Raw genomic sequence first — 18,432 nt, forward strand, 5'->3', positions numbered from 1 at the left:
AAATAACCGAGTAATTACTTCCCAATTATCGGAAAAAAAATTTTAATTTGTATTTATTGGTTTAAGTAGTCTATAAATTTATTTCTCAGTGGATTATTTTGTTTTTAGAAAATTCAATTAGACAAAAACATAAATTGAGTATTTTGGATGATAAATTTAAATATTGTAACCATAAAAGTGTCACATTTTAGAGAAAATTAAATGCTTACAGAAATCAGAGGACATTATTGATCATTAATCATTAGTAATTTGGAGTTACGCGTTTAAATCGTTTGATAAATTGTTTCTACGAGGATTACACAGTCCGAAAGATATTTTGAACATATAAATAAGATAAAACAGAGATGAATAACCAATAAAGGCCGGAAATAGCTCGTTCCTGGTGACTTGGCCTTTCCAAACGAAGATGTACAAAATCATTGAGATTTATGTCTTCCACAAGTTCATTTTCGTCTTTTACATGAAGAAATATGTCAGCCTTAAAATATATTAAAGGGAAAAAAAGGTAATAAAAATAAAAAAGAGGATGAATAAATTACATTGCGATTTTTATTTCGCTTTTATTACATTTTTAATATATTTATATTTTATTTTGTATTTATATATTTATATACTTTTAAATCTGTTCAATATTTACAGTCTTTCGGTTTTATTACGTCTACTTATAGGTATTATTAAACATATAATTATTTTATTTATTTATTTATAAGTATTTACAAAAATACAAAAAATTGGCACGTTAATAAACAGCAGTAGCGATTTTTTTTTTTTTTTATCTATCACATGGTATCTACAACTAATTTTTGTCATTAATTTTATTTATGCGTACATCCATAAATATTTATTTTTCGCGAGGTTCATTAGTTTGTTGGCATTATATTTTATTTAATATATTATAAATATGAAAATTCATCAGCACTATTATAAATTCGTCTTTATTTTTAGAATTTAAATTTTTGAAAGCGGAATTATTTATTTTTTATTTCAATTAAATATTTAAATCTATTTAATAATTGAACACTGAATTGGCATTTAAAATTTTTTAAAAATACTAAATCATGCATTAAAAGACCAAGTAATTTTTTTTTCTTCGTAATAATTATCAATATTTAATATAATGAATTTCCTATAAAAGCGAAACAACAAGGAGAAAAATATACATCCGCATAAGTACTAATAAAAATATATACATAAGTATAATAATTTTTTTTTATACTTTTGGTATAAAAAATTATTATAGCAAGCACATTGGGGACACTTTCAATAACAGTCTTTCTATACAACAATTATTAATAATAATAATTTATAATAATATAGTTTAATAATTAGCAGTTGGTAATTAATTGTAGCTCTAAGGGAACTTTGTTAGTTTTAGACGTATCTGGTCAGCTGAGTATGGAACTCTTGGAGGCAAACAATTAGCTGGCTGACGGTCGGTCGCTCGTCTGATGACATCGCCCAACAATACGCCATCACCGCGAATAATTCATCTGGACAGTTTATTGGTTGCGCGAGTCTATAACCGTCTCGCAGGTATGCGGCCATATCGAACGGATCAACTTCTAGGTACGGCTGTTGTGCTCGTGTTGTTAATTCCCATAACAAGACACCAAACGCCCACTAAAAAATCATTTTTTTCAATTAATTATATTTAATATTATTCTAAAGAAAACAATAATTTTGTTCAAAAATTATTATTAACATTATTTTTAAGAAAAGAAATTTTAATAATTACTTAAGTTCAAATTTTGAACATTTTTTTACTTATCAAAAATTTGTTGCAATAAAAAAATTTAATCATTCACAAAATCTTTGAATTTAAAAATTTTTATCAAAAATTATTATTAAAATATTTGTTAACATTATTCTTAAGAAAAAAAATTTTATTAATTACTAAAATTCAAATTTTAAATATTTTTTCACTTATCAAAAATTTATTGCAATAAAAAAAATTAATCATTCACAAAATCTTTAAATTTAAAAATTTTTGTCAATAATTATTATTAAAATTATTCTTAAGAAAAAAAAATTATTAATTACTTAAATTCAAATTTTGAACATTTTTTTATTTATCAAAATTTTTTGCAATAAAAAAAATTTAATCATTCACAAAATCTTTTAATTTAAAAATTTTTGTCAATAATTATTATTAAAATTTTTTATTAATATTATTTTGAAGAAAAAAAAATTTTATTAATTATTAAAGTTCAAATTTTGAACATTTTTTTACTTATCAAAAATTTATTGCAATAAAAAAATTTTATCATTCACTAAATCGTTGAATTTAAAAATTTTTGTCAATAATTATTATTAAAATTTTTTATTAAGATTATTCTAAAGAAAAAAAATAACAATTAATTACTAGATCAAATTTTTAATATTTTTTTAATTATCAAAAATTTATTGCAATAAAAAAAGATTTAATCATTCACAAAATCTTTGAATTTAAAAATTTTTATCAATAATTTTTGTTCGACTTAAAAAAAAATTGATAATTAATGCCTCAGCAATAAAAAAAAAATTATGTCATCAATAATCGATATCTTAATGTCAATTGAAATTATAAATATCTTAAAAAAAAAATTGATGAATACCCGAGTTGTTATAAAATAATGAAACTAAATATTTAATCATTCATAATATCTTTGAATTTAAAAATTTTTATCAATAATTTTTGTGTCGACTTAAAAAAAAATTGATAATTTATGCCTCAGTAATGAAAAAAGAAATTATGTCATCAATAATCGATATCTTAATGTCACTTGAAATTAAAAATAGCTCAGTAAAAAAAAAAAAAATGATGAATACCCGAGTTGTTACAAAATAATAAAACTAAATAATTAAAAACTTACAACGTCAGACGCAGTAGTGAATGATTTAGTAAGAAGACTTTCAATAGCCATCCACTTAATCGGCCTGTTTTCGTTATCACCAAGACAGTGATAGTCTTGTGGGAAAAGATCTCTCGCCAATGCGTTGTCTGTTATTTGAACTCTCAGGTCATCGTCCACCCTGTAATTAATTATTAAAAAGATCTATTAATTAATTTCATTATCCGATACTCGAGGCTATAAATAAATAATTAAATAAATAAGATGATAATAATAATAAATAAAAATAAAAATGTAAATGCAAGTGAAGGGTTCCATTAAAATCCGTACAATACGATTTAATCGTTAGAGGATGATTGGTTGAGTTGTTGAATAAATAAACAACAGGTTGAGGAATTGAGGAGTTGAGAGAATTGCCGTGCAGGATGTTTTTGTCTGTACAGACCCTCTAATTACTGAGTTACGGAATCCCCGAGGCGTGTTCTGTGCTCTCAGTGCAACGATTCCGTGCAAAAGCTCCATTTAAACGCGGAGAGGAATTGAATCGATAACAACCAGGCAATGACTTTACTTTCCGAGTTTTGGCTTTTTTATTTTTATTTTTATTTTTATTTATTTTCCCAAGGAATTTTTTTCGCTGCCCGGTTTATTGGCTTCAAGAATACTTACACGCAGTTTCGCGCCGCGAGGTCTCGGTGCACTAGACGCTTGCGGTGCAAGTATTGGACACCTTTAGCTGCCTGCAGCGCCATTTCAACAACTTCCTGGGTCGTCAGAGCTCTCGGAGGACCCTCGCTGCTTACTTTGCATCTTCCCGTTGGTCCCAAAAATTTTTTCATATTTCTGTAACCTGTCCGGGGGTACAGCAGGAACGGAGCGCTTCTGTCCTCGATTGAGACGCCAAGAACTGTCAGCAGCGCTGGGTGGCTCAGACCGTACAGAGCTAAGCCTTCTCTTAGTAGCATTGCAACCTTTAAATAAAATAAAAATAAAAATAAAAAATCTAATAAAAAAAAGTTTAAAATTTTTTTAAGGGAGGAAGTCCATGTAAAAATTTCAAAAAATCAATTTTTTTTTAATAATCTGAAAATATAGTATGTTGAGCGTGTACTAACGAGAGGGAAAAATAAAATCTCGAGTATTGACGAATTTATAGCTAATATAATAGAGTGGGCCTGAGTGCGTACTATAAGTTTAAGGAGGGAGGTTCGAGCGAATCTAATGTAAAAAATAATTTCCAATTTTGAGCTTTGAAATTAAGTATACGTATAAATAAATACGTAATTTATTTAATCCCAAAATTTTAGAAAGATTCACAGTTTAATTACTTAGATATTAAATTTAAAAAATCACATATTTTATCTCCTTATACACGGGCTCTTATGGCGGACAAACTTTTGTCGAGACTTTAATTATTTTTTTCAATATTAACCTCCCAACTTTAACGGATAAAAAACTATACACAAGAAACTTGGATTATTGCAAAATATAAAAACAATTTAATAATAATACATTACCGATATAATTTTTGAAATATTTAAAGTCAAATTTTATGTTTGTAACTCGTTTATCGTTAGCTATTTATTCGAATAAAGATTTGACAACATCGCGTCAACAGCTGAGAAAAAAGAAAAGGATAGAAATATAGTTACAAAGAAAGAAATTTTTAATTCACACACTCATCCACGTCTCTGTAATGGGTATAATCAAACGCGCCATTGCCAAATCTGTTTATTTATTCCGGCAAGTAATAAATACCAAAGTCATTTTATTACTCTACTTTATTAAGTAAGTAAAAATCATCAATTATTAAATTGTTTAAATTATTTGAAATTTAAATAAAGAATTTTAACGAATATTGGGAAGACTAAAATTTAAAAAAAATTTTTACATTATTTTGACTCATTAGTTACGCTCGAACTTCCTTAAACGCGATTATTTCGAAACTGTATTTTTAAAAACTGCTCGTGTTGTAACTCAAAAAGTTATTAATCGATTTATTTGAAATTTGGTGAGGCCTTTCTCTTTATTACTACTGGAAGGATAAACCTAAAATTTCAGATATTTTGCGTTGATAAAATACTTTTTTGAGGTCAAAAATCTCAAAAAAATAGCTTCAAATTCTGATTATTTTTCAGAGGATTATTTTATATTGAAATCAATGGTTAATGAGTGATAAATAGAGTAGTTTGGGACCTTGCGTCGGATTTTTTGCAGCAAACAAAGAATTATCTTGAAACGAAAAAAAATTACTTTTGTACTCTAGAAAGGTTCAATAAAGTTGTGTTAAAGTTTAAAAACAATAAAATTATTTTTTCATCTTTAATAATATTTTTAAAAAATGAACGATTTTGAGGCTTTTACATGGACTTCCTTCCTTAAATTCCCGATAAAATTTTTTTATTCAAGTCAATAAATAAAAGATGCAATAAATTACTTACTTGAGACTGTGAAGCATGTTCGGCTGCTGTCTTAACCAGAACGTCTCTCGGGGCAGTAGCTCCTTCCTCATGATAACTTCCTCGATAGACCCGCCCAAAGGTGCCCTCCAGTTCTATGCTCAGCAGTCTTACCCTGCATCTATAAATATACAGCGAAAAAAATCGTCGAAATTAGTTAAAAATTTTCCCACAAATTAAAATTTCCATCAATCTTAATTAGTCAACCCTGATAAACTTCTCTGAAATGAAGTTATAGATATAAATATCCCGGAACAGTATTTCCAATCTAAATCCAAATATACCTTCACGGAGTTTACACAAAAAGGGCGTGTTCAAGTTAATAATGTATCAACACATTTGTCACGACTGTACCAACTTCTCATTTTAATGTACAATTGCTCGCTGCTAATTTATACCAGTTCCGCCAAAGTATATTTATCCAGTATAAATTTATAATAGAATAGCCAAACTGTCAAGCTTAAATAAAAATTTAATACTTCGTCTTTATCTTTACACTTACTGAATTTGCATATTATATATACACAGAAAAAAATTTTACTCCACGGAAAAAAGAAAATTCGAAAAATTAAAGTATATAATGCAACGTGGCGCTTCGTGATGAAAACTGGAAAAATCATAGTTTCAAATGTAATTATTACAGATTTTATAAGAATTACATTGTAGAAAGTAATATTTATATTGAAAGCTCTGAATATTAAATTAAAACATTGAATTTAGAAAAATGTTGTTTCAAACTGTAATTTTTCTAGTTTTGATTACGACGGGACCGATTTTACATTTTATACTGTAATTTTTCGAGTTTTTTTTTTCCGTGTTGAATCAAGTAAATAAATATGAAGAATTTCATCTTCTTGATTTGACTAAAAACATTTTTAAAATAAGAAATTTTTCTTGGTTTATGGAGGGATTGTGGCAAGAAAAAGACACCAACAGGTTATGGCTATTGGTTTCTTACTCACGCACTAATGCTGCCTCTCTTTACAGAATATCGCTCACTTACTTCCACTCACGTGAAATATCAAAAGTCACTAACTTCAAACATTTTTTATAAAAAAATGAATACCGCTCGTTTGTGTTATTTTTGATAAAAAATACTTGTTATAACTTCAATTAAATATTCTCAGTTTTTCAAAAAAATCCTAAGAAAAGTATGGTTGTTATTCAATAAAATATTCACTCTAACTACGTTTAGGATAGGGAATAAATGTTAAATGTACGATTTTTAATTGGTAATATTTCGAAAATTACCACTGCAAGGACTATTAAAAAAAATTTATCCGTATAGAGGACACTTAAAAGTACGCGTATTTAAACATTGAAGAATATTGTTAGAAAAGTGATTTTGCACAATACCTCCTTAAGTAAATTTTACTTGATTCAAGACATGAAACTCTTCAAAATTATTTTCTTGGCTCAAGAATTTTTGTCTTGATTTAAGTTAATTTTTTTTCTGTGTACTATTGATCATACAAATTACAATATATGTATAAAAATTAAATCTATTATATTAAATACCATTAACAACAGATTTAGTTCGAACACTTGAGCACGTTGAACGATCGATTTTGCGATAAAATCCAGACCGAGTGGCACATACAAAAATACACTGTGTGCTTATACGACACAAGCTCCGTACGTGACTTCTTGACTATCACTTAGATTCTCCGGTTTGCCGTATCAGTTAAAAATAATTTCCAGAAACTATCGTCCACTCGACCTACAATCTATTATTACCACAGTACACAATACAATCCACGACACAGAGCGTACGGCACTCAAGATCAAAGTTCACGTTATTTATTGTTATTACTGTTATTGTTTTATATTTTCTTAAGAGCGCTTTGAAGTATTTAAAAAAAAGTGTTGCAAAAGAATTTTTATTTATTGCACAGAGGAGGATATAATAATGAAAATTGAATAAAAACTAACAATAAATGGATGTATGTCAAGTGGAGGAACAATTATTGTCATTATTCTTTAGTAATATTAAATTTTCAATGTTATTGATATCTTTTTTTTACCTTTGAACAGTAATTTCCTGGATTCTTTCATGTAATTCCCGACTAGGCCGGTCGTCAAGTCGACGATAACTTGAGGCGGAAACACTTGAGGGTGGCGGTGGAGTTTCCGGTGACAAAAATGTTTGAGCTGGTCCAATTCCCGTTCCTCTTTCTACGCTGCAAGCTGAGCTGAGACCGCGCGACTCCCTAGGGTAAGAAGAAAGAAAGAACAAGATAAAAAAAAGAGTAATTAGTGTTTTTTGTTGGCATAGAGATTGAGATTGAGGGACTTAAAGATTAAAAGACGTAGTTTTTAGTTTGTAAAGTGAAACATTTAATTGTTTATCTTGGAGAGTTATGAGTTTACACGATGTACTGTCTTGGACGGGGATTTCAATTAGCCAGAGCAAATTTACTTACTGCAGTGGATCACGGTGACGTCGCGCCTTCTTATCGCGGACATAATAAGCGCCGACGAGGACAAAAATAGCAGCGATAAAAGCGCAAGCACATCCAATCGCCGCGTAGAATATTTGCCCGCCTGAGGTCGAACCGGAAGCTGCCACAAGAACCTCCTCGGGAGCCGGGTACCCGCTCTTGTCTTTCAGGCAAATCTTCTTGCGGCGAACTTCCAGGGTGGTGGTGTTTCGCCGGTTCTGGGCGACGCTTATGCGTAGAGACAAATCCACCTCTGCGTCATATGGACCGCAGTGAAGTGCCAGCGCCCACGTCTGCAATCCTCCCACGGGGATCTCACCCGCTTGTGAAATATTTAAAGAACTACTCAAGGCTGAGGGATTACTGATGTCTACTACCATCGTGTACGGCAGCTGGAAAAAAAAAAAAATTATACGTGTTATAAATAAAGTATACATCTTATGCTAATTATAATCCCGGAATATGCTAATTTATTGTAATTTTTTATGCAGCTTATTAATATTTATAATTGTTATTAATACTATAGTCTTCAGTTATTTAATAACTATTATTAATATTTATTATTTTTCTTAAAATTAAATTACTCGTTTTTATTTAATTTTTTATGTCTAAAATTAAATTGACGATTTTTTATGTTTTCTATACGATTTATTATCTCGCTTTTGGTTTAATTTTAATTTTATAAATGGACTTTTTGATAATTTTATACGAGTTTTATATAAAGTTAGACTTTTATTCGCTTGAATAAAATTTAAAACTATTTTTGAATTCGTAATAAAATACCTCGTGTGCAAAAATATCATTCAACAATTTTGAAGTTGGTTGGATAAAATTTTATTTTATCAACTAAAAATCTCTATTTACACTGATAGAAGGATTTTTTTATTCAATAAGCTTTATTCACTGTTAATAAATGATTTCTTAACATCATAGGATTTAAAAAAGATTTATTAACAGTTAATAAATTATTTATTAAATACAATTTATTAAATGATACTAAATATTTGTTAAGGGTAAACAAATACTTATTAACAGATAATAAGTAATTTATTAAGTAAAATTTATTAACTGTTAATAAATATTTATTAATGGTTAATGAATATTTATTAACTGCTAACAAATATTTATTTAAAATGAAGAGCAAAAATAGTAATTGTCTTTTGATACTTTTTATAACCCTATAGCTGGAATACATGATAATAATTAAATTCACTAAATAAATTAACGTTTTTAATATTTAAAAATATAAAAAATAATTATGAGCTGTGATAGAATATGGTATTTTACAATAAACGTTATTATAATGTAATATAATTAATGCAAATAATTTATAAAGATGATTTTTATTTATAAGCAATCTTCATATCATATAACATTGCAAGCCAAACAAATTCACTCAACAAAATATTTATTAACTGTTAATAAATATTTGTTAACTATTAATAAATACTTCGCGTTACTAAACCCATAAGGGCGTATCTCAAAATATACGCCCTTATGGTTCTGCAGAACCATAAGGGTGTATAAAAAAATTTTTTTTGTTCCAATCAATGTAAAAATGTTGAAAATATTAACATCTATGGAAAAAATGAAAAAAAAAATTTTTTTTGTGATACGCCCTTATGGTTTTAAGGGAACATTTTTCTAAAACCATAAGGGTGTATCCTGTTTTTTCGGTTTATTATCAATTATGGGTTTTAGAGTGAGAAAAAAAATTGCAAAGGTAATAGAATATCACTCCACAACTTGATTTATGTCAACAAATAATTATTTAAGTGAGAAAACTAATAAAAAATTAAGGAAAAATAAATTCATCAGAGTATTACTCCAATTTCATCTCCATCGTCAGGATCATCTGTGTCTAATATTTTAAAAGTAAAAAAAAAGATTTCTTAATTTTTTTTTTAACTAGATAATCACAAAAAAATTTACAAACTATGACCATGGCTGAAAATTAAACTTTGATAATACCGATGATATTTTCTGGGACAGTGTCTGATGTACAAAGATGATTTAGATCATCAAACTTGCTTCAAGATATTGGTATTGAAGAATCATAACAATTTTCAAGAACAAAGTTCTTTTTGAATGACTTTTTTAAAATTACAGTTCTAAATGGCTTCCAAAACTCTTTTGTTAATTGTAAATAGATCTGAAGTAAAAAAAATCAATTTTGAAAAACTTTGAGGCTAATTTTATTAACTTGAAGACATACCGATTGTTCTCAAGCAGTTATAAATTTATTTTTTCTTAATTTTTCATTCGTTTTTTCACTCAAATAAATATTTGTTGATATAAATTAAGTTGTGGAGTGATAAGTTCTATCACCTTTGCAATTTTTTTTCTTACTCCGACCTATAATTGATAATAAACCGAAAAAACAGGATACGCCCTTATGGTTTTAGAAAAATGTTTTCTTAAAACCATGAGGACGTATCACAAAAAAGAATTTTTTTTTTCGTTTTTTCCATAGATGTTAATGTTTTCAATATTTTTACATTAATTGGAGCAAAAAAAATTTTTTTATACGCCCTTATGGTTTTAGTAACGTGACTTATTAACTATTAATAAATGGTCTGTCCTTTCAAATAAATATTAATTGAATGTTAAAAAATATTTATTAAAATTTAATAAATTAAATAATTGTCCGAATAAATTAAATTATTAATAGTTAATAAATCCTTCTATCAGTGTATATTTTTGGCATGTGAATTAAAGTTTTAAATAGAAAAAATAGCTTGCAAGCTCTACAGTCAATAAAAATATCAAAAACTCTGATAAAATTTTAGATACAAGAAGCGTAAATAGTCTATTTGTATATCCTCTGATGGATAAATTTCTAAAAATAATTCCAATCTTTTTTACTCTGCAGAAAAATTGTGATAATTATTATACTAAAAGTATAATAATAAACATGTAGGGCGTCTTGCTACTCATAAAATAAATAGTTAATTTATTTTTCCCTGTATCTCATTATATAAAAAGTATAAAGCAAGAGATTTCTCGAAGATTACAAAGCCTGTGGTTAAGAAAAATATAAAAAGATTCACAGTCGATCAACACTGGTTGATACTTTGTAACTGGCAGTAATATAATCAGCCTCGAGCACATTACTATCGACATTCCAGTCCCGTGATGATGCTTAACATTACTCTACTCTCCGTACAACTATCATCATCCTTGCAATCTATATAATATAATACTTCCACCGTCTATACAGCCACAAGTATACAATATATATGATTATCAATTTATATAAAAAAATCCTAAAGCAATATTTTGCTTCGATACTCTCATATTTATTTATTTAATTTCCTTCTAGATTGCTCCTTTATCACGCGATAATCTAATAACAAAACTACCGATTAATCTAATAATAATTACCCGATGATTTATTTTTACTCTGTTTATAAATGCATTCTAACCTTTCATTGCTTATTGATTACACTCTCAACTAGTTAAATATAATTTATTAATCCTATTATGGTATCAATTTCCACTAAATTGCTCACGAGAAAAGTCGATCGAAATAGTTTTATCAAAAATTTTTTTATTAACCTACTTTATTTAATGGATTGACCTGAATTTATTTTCCCCATAAATTATTTTCTTCTTAAAGGAGATAATGATTAAAGATACAATTATAATGGTACAAAAATTAAAGTGAATAAATCATTCTCTGGCTCACTAAAGCTTATTAATAATTTAAATATTACCCGAGTTGAAAAAATTAACTTAAATGAACTTAACTATTATACTAAAATAATTGATGTAAGCTCATGTAAGTTCATTTTTTCGACTCGGGTACTTCTTTAAATTTGACAGAAAATTTTACAATGAAGGCAATTAATTTAATTAAAAAAAAAATCATCTTTTTTCTAAGACATCTTCTGAATTAATAAATATTTAAAGTATTTTTGATCATTAATCATTGCATAACAAAGTTCATTGTTAATTTTAGTACATTAAATGGTAGACAGTAATAATTATCAATTTGCATGTCACCTTACGATAAAATTTTAATAAGCCATGTAAAAATAGAAATGAAATGTCTTCTAAGATTTTAATTAAGTATGTATTTAATTTATAGGTGCACAGAAAGAAAAATTTCTTGACTGGAAAACAAAATTCTTGGCTCAAGAAAATTTTCGGGTGCCTTAAGGAAGACCGAAGTTGTGTTGGTCGAAGTAAACATTTTTTGAGAAATTCTATTCTTGGTGGAAGTCATTTTTTCTTAATTCAAATTATCATAAATACTTGATGCAATAAATTTTTATATTTGATCCAGATTTTTAGATACTTTAGGGAAGCAGCGCCACCTACTTCAGCTGAGAAAAAAATTTTCTTACCTTGAGAAAATTTTTCGCTTCAATATTTGATACCCATTTTATATTATTTTAGCGTGTAATTATACATATTGAATGAAAAAAAATGATTCAATATTATTTGATTTTCCCATTTGACATGTTAATCAATAAAAATATTAATGAAAATCTACTTTTATCTTTATATTTAATTTTTTGGAACAAGAGAGAAATTTTCTCAAGACAAGAAAATTTACTTCTATTAAGAACTAAATATTTTGGAGCAAGAGGCTGAATTTTCTCAAAACAACAAGATTTTCTTGACTTAAATAAATTTTCTTGGATCAAGATACGTATTTTTTAAAGCAAGAGAATTAATTTTGTTGGAATAAGTGAAATTTCTTGTGTCAAAAAGATTTTTTTTTCGCTCAAGAAAATAATTAGAAAGAAAAATATTTTCTTGGCTCAAGTGAATCTTTTTTTATATGTATGTAAAAAACTTAAATATAGTTTTTAATATCAAGAATCTGAAATATATCTACACTGATAGAAAAGGATTTAGTACGGAGTACTAAACTGATTTAGTAACAAAATTTTTAGTCATTTATTCGGGAGAAACAAATATTTTGTACCCATCAATATTATTTGTTACAGTTTAACAAATGATTTCTTTGAATGAACAAAGCCTTATTACATGGAAATAAATATTTATTTCCACCGAATAATATTTAGTAACAGGTACTAAATATTTCTTTGGTAAGTATTGTCGGTAGATGGCTATGCTCTAATTTCAATGTTTATGTGATACATAACCTATTCACTGACTCAAATTATTTTGTTCAGCTCGATTTTCGTAGATTTATCAAACCTTTACAAACACACATATTCCCAATAAATGGCTTCTATTTATGTCTTTTCTCAGTGAAGTTTAGTTTACATTTTTCAATTCGTTTATTATTGATATGTTAAAAACTTGTTTAATTTTAAATTTTATAAATGTTTCAAACAAAAAAATATAATTTAATGAGATTTTTTTCTTTATAATACCTTATATTTTTACTTAAAATTATTTATTTTAATTATTTTGATTTATTTTAAGTTAAAAAGTAAGGTTACACGCTAAAATTAGTTAAAAAATTAATTTCTTTGATACCAATAAACGATTTATTGAGTACCAATAAATCATTTGTTAAATACTACTAAATATTTATTTGGTAGGACTAAATGGGCTTTAATAAATGATTTAGTACCTATTACTAAATATTTGGTAATGAAAGGTTTGTTACTAAATTATTTAGTATCTATTACTAAATCTTATTAAATAGAACTAAATCCTTCTATCAATGTTAATCATTGTTTCTTCAAAAAGAATAAAATTTGAGTAATTTGTCAATCTAAAATCAGAAAGCAGAATAGTTTTTGTCACGAAGGGAGTGTTTTTATTCATGTCATTGAATTGATGTACAAAAGTGATCCGGTGGATGTATAAACAAGATCAAACGTCATCCCCCGGGAAAGACTAGGAGGAGGATACACTGACAAACAAGATTAAGAATAAGAAAGAAGGAGGACAAGAGGAATAAAAAGGCTTGGTCCAGTTTGACAGACAGGTCGATTCGTTTAAACCGACTTGGGACTGACTGGGTTTTGTCGCGAGGTGACGGATGTCGCGGCACGGGCCGTCACTCTTTCTTCAGTCTTCAGTCTTTAGTCTTCAGACAGGCATCCTTGTATCGTATCCTCGTCTTTATTCCTTTTCCTGTCTCCCTCTGCTGCTTGATTCGACAGCAACCGGCGGCCAGCAGCCAGTACCCGGTACTCCCATCTCACTACTCCTCGTCCGAGTCAAGTTCGCGCGCTGAGAAAATCCGAGGAGACACACACGAGACAAGAGACAAGAGACCGTGAGTGCATCAACTAAAGACGACAACAAGAACAAGTATAAGTATTATATAGCGTAGTGGAGTATAAGAAGAGAGGCAAGAGCAAGAAGGAGCAGAAGAAGAAGAGGAAGAAATAAGTAAGTAAGTAAGAAGTGGTTTGGGCACTTTGTCGTACTCACAAACCCTCGCGTTTCTTCACGCGTTGATAGTCCTTCCCTCCCAACACATCAGACGAGTCAATCTGACACACTCCACATGTCACATACTTACCATTCTCATGTGTGTTATGTTTACTAAACATATACATTTACTGGTCACTTTAAATTATGTTAAATTAGCATCACTTTTGCTGTCTCTTTTATTTATTTTTTTTTAATTATCTATATAAGTCAGGAGTTTTAAAGAAAGGAGATAAGAGTACAAATTTTTTAGTGTTGATATAATGGATATATTTTATTTATTTTTAATAATTTACTGGCAGCCTTGCAGTCACTATGGGACTGCTGTGATTTTTGAACTATAAATAAATAAAATTTTGCTTTATTAAATAATGAATTTTGTTAAATTGCACTGTAAATTCTAAACTATTGATGTTTTTAAAGATATAATCTCATCCCGATGTTACACTCATCAAGAGCTCTCATTTGAGTACCCACATGCATTTTTGATATATTTTTCATATATACATATATATAATATATATAAATATACGAAAAATTGATGTGGGTACTTAAATGAAAGGTCTTGATGAGTGTAATGTCGGGATGAGCTTATATCTTTAAAAATGTCAATAATTCATAAGATATCTGTTAAATTGCACTGTACTTTCTTAACTATTGACATTTTTAAAGATATAAGCTCATCCCGATGTCACACTCATCAAAAGCTTTCATTTGAGCACCCACATGCATTTTCATATATTTTTTATATATACATACATATATATATATATATATATATATATATATATATATATATATATATATATATATATATATATATATATATAAATGGAAAATTGATGTGGGTACTCAAATGAAAGGTCTCGATGAGTGTAATGTCGGGGTGAGCTTATATCTTTAAAAATGTCAATAGTTCTCAAGATACAAGGTCATTTCTTTATTATGTATCTAAAGATAGAGAATTTTTGAATGCAGTTTAAATACTTATCATAATAAATTAACTATCTAATAAATATAGATTAATAAAATTTTTTTCAATTTTAAATCTCACAATTAAATACCGAAAAAATATTTTTTTTTAAATGATATTTAATTATGAGATTTAATATTGAGTATCAGTAAATACGAATTTAATGTATTTATTCGAAAGCATGTAAACGTCTTTTGAAATATATAAGTACATATTTTGTTAAGTTAAAGAGTCTTAAGAAAGAGTCTTAAGAAAATAAGTCAATTCGAAGAAGTAGAGAGAGTTGAGAGAGGTGATGCATTTTCAAGCGTATTGAATAAAAGATTACTTTAAAACTCATAAATTATTTATTATTTATTTCATGATTAATACTTAAGTAAAACTGTCGAAACAATTTCGAGTTGTACTCTTAAATATTAAATATTGTATTTTTGTATGGATACTTTTATTCGTACTATAATTTTTATTTTTCAAGAATATTTTTGCCCAAATGTCGATAGTAAAATTTTAAAGTATAATATTTCAATGTTTAAAAAAATTTTAAACAAAAATTCTGGGTCACATAAAATCCCTTTCTCCCATTAAATAAAAATATGTTATTTCTTAGTCTCTGGACGACATTAAAAAAACTAGAGATAAATATTTATATATTCAACGAAAATTTATGGCAATTTAAATCCGACTGGTATTGTAGTGAATAAATGTGCGCGTATAGTACTACTGAGAATAAAACCAAAAGGAGTAAATGTGAAGTGATGGCTATGGTACGGTATTAAAGGATATGCTTGACTGGTTGTGCTGGTTAATGTAATGTAAAAGCTAATATAACTATAACTATAACTGCAACTACAACTACAGCCGTGAATGATGAACAGAGAAATCGAATTGTAACAAGAGAAGAGTGTTAAGGTGTATGTATGTATATATTTATGTATCGAATAACGACGAGCGACCAGTCAACCGAAGCTTTTAATATCACTGCTATATACAGCAGACTATGTGCTACATAACATACTTTACATACATATTACTGTAGCGTACGCTGTATAGTACGGGGTTTTATTTTGAGGCATCAAAAGGTATGGTATCCAGGCAAGTGGAACGATTGCTTCGGACTCAATTCGCATGTCAACCCTTCATTTGCAATTACAGCCATGTCAGTTCGTTTATTCACTGCTTATTATATTATTTATTATTTATCGATAATTATCATCCTACTGACTCAATTAAAGTCCGTATTGCACGCCTCATAAGCGAAGCGTTGAGGTAGTGCTCTACTCTCGACATTTCAAAAAAAGCAGTTTTCTTGAAACTGAAATTGATGTTTTTTTATTTATATCGCACTACAGGTTAATCTGAGTGTACTAATATCAAGTCAAATAATTTGTCAAGAACATAAAATATGTTTCAATAACAATTATTTTGTTTAACTTAGTAGATAATAACATTAAAAATAATCTTTTCTGGATGTCCGTGTGTCTGTGCTTATGGATTGGTGTATTTGGTAGGGAAATTGCTCGAAAAAATGATCGTACCGGAATAATTTTTTTTTTATTATCTAAAGTAACACACTTGAAACTTTTTTAATTAATATGAGCGTTCAATTCACTGTCGTTAAATTATTATTTATAAAAATCTAATACATGACTGAATTTTTTTGTAACTCTATCTATTAGGGTGGCGCAAAAAAATCAACTATTTTTTTTTTTGAGTCTCGAGTGAAAAAATGTTAGTTTTTGATGTTTCAAGAGCTCTCTCCAAAGGACAGCTGAAAAAAAAATTTTTAAGAGGTCGCTCCAAATTTTTTTAAATTTCAAAAATTGAATTTTTTTTTTAAATTTTTTTCTCGTTACGTCATAATTTTATCGACAAAAAAAAAGGTTTTCTTGAAAGTTTCAGTTCAAAATGTGAATTTTAAAAAGTCGCTCATAATTTGTTTTTAAATTTATTAGTGACTATTTAATTGGATTAGCATTTTTTGACTCTGAAATTTAAAAAAAATTATGAGTGACCTTTCAAAATTTAAATTTTGAATTGAAACTTTCAGGAACTTATTATTTTTTGGTCTATAAAATTATGACGTAACGAGAAAAAAAATAAAAAAAAAAAAATTTCGATTTTTGACGGCTTTTGAAATTTAAAAAAATTTGGAGCGACCTCTTAAAAATGTTTTTTTAAGCTGTTCTTTGGAGAGGGCTCTTAAAACATCAAAAACTGACATTTTTTCACTCGAGACTCGAAAAAAAAAATTAGTTGGTTTTTTTGCGCCACCCTATTATTTATACATTTTATTATAGTATTTTTTTCCTCATCTTAGTTATGGCGCCACTAAACCATAGCAGATTTTTCTGTTTTTTATTATTTTTCTTTTTATATTTTATTTTAATCAATTTTATTATGAAAAATGAGATTATGAGGCGTGCACTTTTGGATTTTCCAAACTTCCAAACTAGTACACATAATGATGTAATTAACGAATAAAAAATAACAAACTATTTCTGGAGCTAAATGGCTCTGAGATTGTTTCCGAGTAAAGATTTTAACTTAAAAGTTTATCGTAAATAAACTTGTTTAGTACTTAAGTAAAAAATAATAAAACTTACTGGTCTCCCGGCAAGATTCTCCCACGTAAAGTGAAGCTTGTGAACCTGCGCTGGCACGGGAACGACAAACTTAATGGCATACTCATTTATTACTCCCTCTCTTACGTAAAATAACTCTGCTTGGAGCCCTGTAACACAAAATGACAAAAAATTCTTAAAACCTTTATACTTTATCTTATAGTATTCACTTTACAAAAATATAAATATATAATACATATATTTATCTACAATAATAGCAAGCGATATATTTTGTCTAGAATAGGATCTACTGTCATTATATCTGACATTTTATTTATACTAACAAATAACAGAGAATGTAAAATATAAAAACGCCTAGTGTATTGTACACAGCCGGCGATTATTTCTGTTGAGTAACAAAACAAGCGATCAACTTTATTTTTTATCGTCATCCTGACATTTTTTCTGTCAAAAACACCTAACCAGTGTGTTATGTCTGGACACACGACACTTTTTAAACATCAATGTGTAAAGTAGTGTTACAGTCGACGCTCTCTGTATTGGACCTCTCTGTATTTGACCGCTCTCTGTATTTGACGATTTTACACAGCTCTTATGGACAAGGACGAGTCAAATACAGAGAATGGTCCTGTACGGGCGAGTAAAATACAGAGAGCGTTGACTGTATTATATTTGTAAAAGCAAGCTTACTTGTAGTAAACTACAAACTTAGACTGGTTGGCATGTTTTGTGTGGGACCGTGATTACGATAGCCGGGTTAGGTGTGAAAGAATAAAATAA

The 18,432-nt window shown here is 27.9% G+C and overlaps 1 protein-coding gene across 2 annotated transcripts in view; it reads right to left on the bottom strand.

Moving 5' to 3' along the window:
- Positions 1-806: 806 nt before the first annotated feature.
- LOC123275182 (tyrosine-protein kinase Dnt) overlaps positions 807-18,432 on the bottom strand; it is a 58,127-nt gene continuing 40,501 nt past the window's right edge. For both annotated transcript variants that reach the window (XM_044743131.1, XM_044743132.1), the window contains exons 2-8: positions 17,674-17,801; positions 7,714-8,123; positions 7,315-7,500; positions 5,273-5,411; positions 3,501-3,802; positions 2,853-3,012; positions 807-1,620 (exon numbers count right to left, since the gene is read on the bottom strand). In XM_044743131.1, the coding sequence (XP_044599066.1) occupies positions 1,372-1,620; positions 2,853-3,012; positions 3,501-3,802; positions 5,273-5,411; positions 7,315-7,500; positions 7,714-8,123; positions 17,674-17,801 (1,574 nt within the window). In that variant the 3' untranslated portion in view covers positions 807-1,371. The remainder of the gene's footprint in view (positions 1,621-2,852; positions 3,013-3,500; positions 3,803-5,272; positions 5,412-7,314; positions 7,501-7,713; positions 8,124-17,673; positions 17,802-18,432) is intronic.

This window comes from Cotesia glomerata, linkage group LG1, assembly GCF_020080835.1.
Source record: "Cotesia glomerata isolate CgM1 linkage group LG1, MPM_Cglom_v2.3, whole genome shotgun sequence".
Classification (NCBI taxonomy): domain Eukaryota; kingdom Metazoa; phylum Arthropoda; class Insecta; order Hymenoptera; family Braconidae; genus Cotesia; species Cotesia glomerata.